The 7,547-nt window shown below is 41.8% G+C and overlaps 1 protein-coding gene across 1 annotated transcript; it reads right to left on the minus strand.

Annotated features, from left to right (window-relative positions):
- Positions 1 to 268: 268 nt before the first annotated feature.
- LOC130725211 (uncharacterized) lies at positions 269 to 1,405 on the minus strand. Its single transcript, XM_057576458.1, has one exon. It carries the CDS (start codon positions 1,403 to 1,405, stop codon positions 269 to 271), a length of 1,137 nt encoding a protein of 378 aa, XP_057432441.1.
- Positions 1,406 to 7,547: the final 6,142 nt, after the last annotated feature.

The following is a 7,547-nucleotide window of genomic DNA, read 5'->3' on the forward strand; positions in this document are numbered from 1 at the left end:
GACAGTGACTTGGTCACCCTTTGACTCAAGAATGAGTCTCCAACACGACAAATCACATACATCATAGCTAAGCAACCTTCTAGCGAAGACTTGGGTTGCAAGGAAATCTCTTATTGAATATCATCAAGAGGTTACATCTTGTTTCAGAAGTTAAAACAAAAGGTAGCGGCGACCGCTACAACATAGATAAGTGGAATACAATTCCAAAAAAAAAGGCAAAGCCTCAAGTTCAAAACAAAGCGGTGACAAGGTCACTAACAGAACTAGCCTATTCCCGAGCTAGCTCCCTGGTGTTCTCAACTTCGTCAGCGTTCAGGGTGTACACTCGTCCTGCTGTTACCGAACGCCTTCCTCCTGCCGCATTCAAGGTTGCTCCCGCTTCAACCTTTGGTGCCTTGCAATCCCTTGCCACGTGTCCTGGCTTATTGCAGTTAAAGCACACCCTAGGGTCATCCTTGCAGACATTAGCATAATGACCCACTTTTCCGCACTTGAAGAAAGTCACGTCCTTTCCTTGGGCTTGGTTACCTTGACCTTCATAGGTTGTCTCATTGGGTGTGTTCTGACCCATAACTCGATTGTTGCCTCGCTGGTAGTCATAAGGCTTCTTCTGAGGTTGTTTCCCTTTACCATGCCCCTCATAATCTTGATGGCTTGGCCTGATTGGTCCACCCCTTCCTTGCCTACTTCCTCGGCGGTTCTTCATAGCCTCAACTTCTCGGGCCTTCTCGACTAGCACTTGGAATTGCCGAATGCCCAGAGGTCTAACAGCTTCCTCAAGGTCGTAGCGTAGCCCCATCATAAAACGGTTGCACAGATAGGGCTCGTCCACCTGCAGCTGAAAGAATCGGAAATGTTTTGACAGTGCCTCCATCGTGGCGGCATATTCTCCAACATACATGCTTCCTTGGTGGAGCTTCAGGAATTGGGTTTCTTTCTCTTCCCTTGCAGTCTCAGGGAAGTACTTGTCAAGGAATGCCCTCTTGAAGGTATCCCAAGTGACCACCGTGTTGCTTGCTTCCAATATCTGCCTGGCGCTCCTCCACCAGTACTCGGCGTCACCCAGCAGCATGTACGTAGCTAGCACCACCTTAGTGTCATCAGGGGTCTGCAGCACTCCAAAGATTTTCTCAAGTTCCTGGATCCAAATGTCAGCCTTTTCCGGATCCGACTCACCACTGAACCTCGGCGGGTCTTGGCGTTTGAAGTCATTCAACCCTCTAGTCTGAGCCTGAGCTAGCTCCCGAGCTTGTTGCTGAGCCCTCCGAGTATGCTCTTCAGCCTCTCGCTGAGCTTGAGCAGCATTGGTGGCGGCAGTTGCAGCAGCTTGCTGGGCCACCACTTGGGCCAGCTGAGCCATGGCTTGAGCCAATTGTTCGTTAGATGGGTCTTGTCGTGGAGGCATCTTTCAACCTGCACAAGTTTACCATCCAAATTCAAACTTCACTTAGAGTCTAAGGACTCCAAGGGTTGAGCATCACAGCAATGACGCTCCAGACAATCAAACAAGTCAATCAACCATCTTAGCAAACAAGTTCTACCCAACTCTCATGGACTCAACTCCTAGGGACCACTAACCCAAAGCTCTGGTTTTCTCAACCAAAGCTCTGATACCACAATGTAACGCCCCGATTTCTCGAGGGTCACTTTAGTAACCTTTTTCCAAAAACGTGTATAAATTTTCGTTGGAATAAAACTTTTCGATAACATTGCTTACAAATAAAAAGTAGTAACTTGAGAAATAAACTGAATAATTCATTTTATTAATAAAAGCTTTGGAAGCGTACAATGATTCTTTCAAATTAAAACATAATGATTAAACTAGTGTTCGACCGCTCCCGAGCCAACACAACAAGAAGGTCTCTAGGTTAGGTTCGAACCCTATAAACAAACTCAGCTCACCCCCAAGTACAGACTCAATTATCACACTCAATACCCGACTCATAGGCCGCGTGCCCTCTAAGGCCTCCTCCAACGCTCGCATCATATCGTCTCGCATCCTTTGCTCTCGCCAATCCCATAGCTGAACCATCAGTTGCGCGGTCGATGTCTCGAGCCTTGCCGCCGTCCACAACAAGCAGATATAGGGTCGCATCTCGACTGATCACACGCATGCTTGTTGTCTAGGCGTTAAGCGCCCCAAACAACAAACAGCAAACAAGCAAACAAGCATGGGTCAACTTCTAACACACACATATCATAAGTAGGGTATACTACCCTATCAATCACAAGTTCTTCACTAAGCTAACATTCACAAATATGGGAACTATATTAAGTTCTAAGGTTCACAAGTATAGGGAACTATCTCATAATTCTAAGTTTCACAAGTATAGGGAACTATCTCATAGTTTATTGTTAGTCAATGCTCGTGCACATGCATGCAGACGCTTTGGATATCCATAAGCCAATCCCTCATGGAAAGGCAGGACGAACACGACTCCACGATCGGGGTTGGACATCTCCAAAGCACCGCTGCCCAACAGCTTGATGATCGGGGTTGGACCTCTCCAACGCACTGTCGTTTCACGTTCGTCCTTTGTTCAGGTCCATCCCCTGAACGTCACCATCAACTAGCCCAATCCAGGTCACTAGCTGTGGCCAACCAAGCCCAATTCAGGTCACTTGGTCCACAATGCATGCCATGCAAGTCAGTCATCATCACTAGGCCCTAAGCCCATCACGTTCATCTCTTATGAACAACATATCATTGCATAATAACTTGCATGCATAGCAATAAATATAGCTAACACCCTAGGCATATAGGCATGTTCATAATAACACTAGCTAGCATTTATTGCATCATCATATAGCATATCTAGGATCATGCTTGCTAACAATCACAATCACAAACAATTTATCTAGGCCGAGGCCGAAGTGCCCTTACCTCAAAGGTACGCTTTCCTAAAAGTCTGGGGTTGCTCCTTGAAGCTAGATCTACACTTGGAAATTTCCTACCAACGAACGGGCAGAGTAACGTTACTAATCGGACAATCGAATCAATCATAAGCATATCCCCTTGCTGATCACGAAATCCCCCCCCAAAAAACCTTGAAAATCCCAAAATCATTTCTTTCATAAGATCAAACATACTTTTCTAAAACATTTTGCTTGAAGATCGTAAGAACACTTGAAGAACTTTCGAAGAAAAACACAAGTTTCGCATAGATTCAATCCTCCCAAGATCAAAACCTCTTTTCTAAAATAATTGTTTGAAGATCATAAGAACATTTTAAGAACATCATGAATTTTCTTAAGAAAAACCCCCAAAACATAAACATTCCTAAGCAACTCGATCAAGATCATTCTCTTCTGGTTTTTGGCAGATCAGCTTAAGCTGCAACCACAGAGCATATGGAGAATGGCCTTGCTCAAGGCTTAGGAACTCAACAAGAAAAAAAATAAAAGAAAGACAAGAGAGGGAAAGGAAGCTCACGGCTAGAGAGAAGTGAGAGCAAATGAGCTTGGTGTGAAGAAATGAGAGGGGGAGAGGGTCTATTTATACTAGAGGTTTGGGAACAAAGCATTGAAGGGGTGATTGAATGCATTTTTCCCTCCAAAATGCTTGAAAATTTCGGCCACAAGCTTGGTCAAACCAAGGGCCTCTTTGCAATTTATTTCTAGTCCATAACTCCCTTTAAAACCATCCTTTAATCCTCCATTTAATTTCCATTAAAACCAAAACTCTTTAAGGCTCAAAATTAAATCCTTAATTCTTTAAATCAGATTTGTCAAGGCCCTTTAAAGATTTGAAAACTCTCACTCAAGCTCTCCCACTTAATGAGAGTCAAAGGAATCAAACCCTTGATTTTCTCCTCCATAAAGACTAGCAATTAAGTGGAAAACCATTCCCTCCTCCTTCTCCAAGCTTGGCCGCCCACCTCTTGCAAATATGAGCAGATTTTCACTCAATAAAACCATCAAACACAAAACAAGGCCGTTTTTAGGTGATTAGGTGCATTAATCACAAAAATCCCCTCTTAATGCACCATAAAAACCCTAATTTGAAATTCTAAAATCTTTTTCTCCTTCCTCCCTCCAAATATTCGACCAGCCCTCTTAAATGTTCCAGAAAATAATTTTGAAAATGTTTATTTAATAAATCATAGGTTTTAAAATAATTAAATACATTTTATTTAAATAAAAACCCATTTTATTTAAATAAAACTCTCAAAAAATAGGGGAAAGGAATATTCCCTCATGGAATATTTTTAAAATCATGCCCAGCACCTCCCCATAAGGTGTGGCCCACGAAATCGTCCTCGTCGACTCGATTTGCCAACTTATCGCTCCTGTCGAGTCGATTTTGACCTAAAAGTCGCCGTCGCAGAACCCTAGCAATATTACTGTCAAAATGCTCGTATCGTCGCGCTCATCTACGTCTAGAGGTTTCTAAGACTTAATATTGCTTCTAACAATTAATCACCTTTTTAAAAGGCTTAATATCACATATAGCACAAGCAATTCACAGAATATTATTTAATATTATTAATAAAATAGTATGCCCTAAAACCGGGTCTTACAGAAGAGGAGTTTTAGCAACTTTAGCAGGTAAAGGGTCAGGCAATATGGTACCAGAGGGAACAAAGCATTCATACAAAGATTTAGCTTTAGACACAGAGGGCTCATTTCTAATTGGTTTAGAGTAGCCAATGCCATGCATTCCATTTCTGCTTACGCCATAGATCATTGAAGCCATTAAGCTTCTATCTACGCTTTTAGCCACGAATCTTTGAAAAGACTTTTCATACTTAGATTCATTTCTACAATCAGAGGCATTACAAGCAACTATTTCTTCTAACTTAGCAATCTGGTTCTTAAGCACAGAGTTAGAATTGATCAAGGCATGATTATCATTTTTTAAATCAGAAATAACCTTTTCATGTTCAGAAGGAGTTTGAGAAACAGCAGATAAGTTCTTTTTCAACTTCTTATGCTTAGACAATAAAGAGTTATACTTATCCATGATATCAGACAAGGCATGTTTCAGTTCAGAGGTAGAGAAAGAAGCGAATACCTCATTTTCATCGTCTGAGTTAGGATCTCCTTCTGATTCTGAGTCAGAGTCAACAGCTTCCTTTGACTTTGCTCCTTTGTCTTTGACAATAGCCATGAGTCCTTGGACTTCACCATCAGAGTCAACATCCTCTGACTCTGATTCATCAAATGTCACCATCAGACTTTTCTTTGTCTTGAAGTGCTTCTTTGGCTTCTTATCCTTCTTCAACTTTGGACAGTCACTTTTGTAGTGCCCTGATTCTTTGCACTCAAAGCATGTGACTTCCTTAATTGATGACTTCTTCTGGCCTGAGGATTCAGACTTTCCTTTTGCCTTTCCAGAGCCTTTGTACTTGCTCTGCCTGTGCTTCCAGATTCGGTTGAGTCTTTTGGAGATCAGAGTCAGCTCGTCTTCATCAGAATCTTCTGATGCTTCTTCAGATTCTTCTTCTTCAGCTTGAAGAGCTTTTGACTTCTCAGCCTTAGCCTTTTCAGATTTGGATTTCAGGGCTATAGACTTTTTCCTCAGATCTTGCATCTCAGAGCGCTTCAGCTCATGGCACTTAAGTATGCTGATGAGTTCTTCTAAACTCATACGCTCAACATCTCTCGTGAGCTCTATTGAAGTCACCAAGGGCATCCAACTTTCAGGAAGACACCTGATGACCCTTATGACATGATCTTTTGTTGTGTAGCTCTTGTTGAGAGGTCGTATGCCAGCTACAAGCAACTGAAATCTGGAGAACATTTCTTCAATGGACTCATTTGGCTCCATGATGAAGGATTCATACTTTTGGATCAAAGACAATGCTTTTGATTCTTTGACTTTCTTGTTTCCTTCATGAGACATCTTCAGAGATTCAAAAATGCCTTTTGCAAACTCACGATCTGTAATCTTCTGGTACTCTTCATAAGAAATAGCACTTAGAAGAATTGCTCTTGCTTTGTGATGTTGTGAGTACAGCTTCTTTTGATCTGCAGTCATCTCTGACCTTTGGATCTTCTTGCCATCTGCATCAACTGGACGCTCGTAGCCATCCACAATAATATCCCAGAGATCTGCATCGAAACCCAGAAAGAAACTTTCCAGTCTATCTTTCCAATATTCGAACCTTTGACCGTCGAACATAGGAGGCTTTGCATTGTAACCATCTCTTTGAGTTTCACTGGTGGTGGCTGCCATTGTTTTTCACACCGGCCCGGATCACTGAACACTGTTAGGTGTGGTAATCAGAACTTGCGCTCTGATACCAATTGAAGGTATGAAAAACGGTAGAAAGGGGGGGGGTTTGAATAACGTTTTCAAGATAAAACTTCCACCTTAAAGATTTTGACAAATCTTTCGAGAACTTAAGTGCTAAGAATAAGAGATAGAAAAGCACACAAGGATTTTTATCCTGGTTCACTTGATAAATCACTCAAGCTACTCCAGTCCACCCGTTAAGGTGATTTCTTCCTTCTTAGAATGAAGGCAATCCACTAATCAGGTAAGAGTTACAACTGCACTTGAAACCTACAAGTGACTAACAATTACACTGACTTAGCTCACACTAAGATTCACTCTCTTAGTCTTCTCTAGGATCCGATCAACCTTGATCTCCTAAAGGAAAACTATACAACTGTATATGAAGTTCTTGTTTACAAAGAAAGTGCTTCTAAAAAGCTTATAGTAAACACAATGAAATTCAGGATGAAAGAAAGCTTAGAAGAATTTGAATTTGTCTTGCGCGTATGTGAATGCTTCTAGCCACTTCTTTCAGTCTTCAGCCTCTTTTATACTCCAAGGATTAGGGTTGAACGTTGCATGGGAAATGCTACCGTTGGAGGGCAGTTCTGGAAATTCCAGCTTCTGCTATGGCTGAGAACGTTAGGTAGGTCGTCAGGATGGTACAGTTTGCTTTTGTACTTGGATAGTGACATGACCTTTAAAACCTAGGAGACTTCTGATCAGGGGAATGCTTCATGTTGGAACTTGTGAAGCCGGTTGATCAGAGTCAGAGGGAAAGCACAGATCCTCTGATCATTGTATCTTCTGATTCTGAACTCAGAGGGAAGTACATGGTCTTCAGAGTTTCTTGCTTCTGGACTTCAGAGTTTCCACTATTCAGCTTCTGTATCTTCAGAGTCTTCTACACCATCAGAACATCTGAACCTTCAGTGTTTCTAGGTTATCAGAACTTCTGGATCTTCAGAGCTCCTAGTGACTGAGTCCACATCAGAGTTTGTGTAGCTTCAGAACTTCTGAAGCTTTTCCACTGTTCATGTTGAACATGGTCAATGCGAAAGCATTGCTTGGGTCACTCTTTAAGCACAGTGCTTCTGATTTGTGTGAGATTGAATAGAGGTCAGAGCCTGTAAATAGCACACTCAGAAAAACACATTAGAGTACCACAATTGTTCATATCAAAAGGTTAACATGTAATCATCAAAACATAGAGTTGTACTACTAGATCAAAACTTGATCTTACAAATGACCGGTCCGATTTTCTAAAGATTGGTAAAAGTCGTACTTTTGAGAGATCCTTAATTCACCACACTAGTAATTTAGTGTG

Source organism: Lotus japonicus, chromosome 6 (genome assembly GCF_012489685.1).
Source record: "Lotus japonicus ecotype B-129 chromosome 6, LjGifu_v1.2".
In the NCBI taxonomy this organism is placed as follows: domain Eukaryota; kingdom Viridiplantae; phylum Streptophyta; class Magnoliopsida; order Fabales; family Fabaceae; genus Lotus; species Lotus japonicus.

What these genes read in the sequence shown, in the direction of transcription:
- LOC130725211 (XM_057576458.1), bottom strand. Translation starts at nt 1,405, where the DNA reads ATGCCTCCACGACAAGACCCATCTAACGAACAATTGGCTCAAGCCATG.